The sequence below is a fragment of the Cystoisospora suis genome, assembly GCF_002600585.1.
Source record: "Cystoisospora suis strain Wien I chromosome Unknown contig_3528, whole genome shotgun sequence".
Lineage (NCBI taxonomy): Eukaryota > Apicomplexa > Conoidasida > Eucoccidiorida > Sarcocystidae > Cystoisospora > Cystoisospora suis.
The window spans coordinates 1-279 of NW_027156323.1; the positions used below are offsets into that span (position 1 = coordinate 1).

Here is a 279-nt window from a genome sequence, read left to right on the forward strand (position 1 = left end):
TCTGTCTCTTCTTCTAGATCTTCCTCCTCCTTGCAGATAAGAAGTTCTCTTTTCTTGTCTCACATTGTGTGGTGTGTGTGCCTGCTTGACTGTATAGACAGCATTTATGGGTCTTTGTCTCATGTCTCATTGTCAATCCCGCCTTCGATTCGCAAACGAAAGAAACACTCACGACAAAGCCAGCAAAGTTCGGAAGTAAATGCCTCCTCAGCGACAAAACGATCAACGCAGTCGTGCGATCCCCCATTGTCGAAAATGTCGTTCTGTGGGCCCAAACCA

The 279-nt window shown here is 46.6% G+C and overlaps 1 protein-coding gene across 1 annotated transcript; it reads left to right on the top strand.

The window, feature by feature from the left end:
• Nucleotides 1–91: 91 nt before the first annotated feature.
• On the top strand, nt 92–277 carry CSUI_006866 (dna topoisomerase 2; the record flags this gene model as incomplete). The annotated part of the gene is made up of 1 exon (XM_068067017.1): nt 92–277. A coding segment is annotated over one exon (183 nt), but the record flags the coding sequence as incomplete, so codon positions are not given.
• Nucleotides 278–279: the final 2 nt, after the last annotated feature.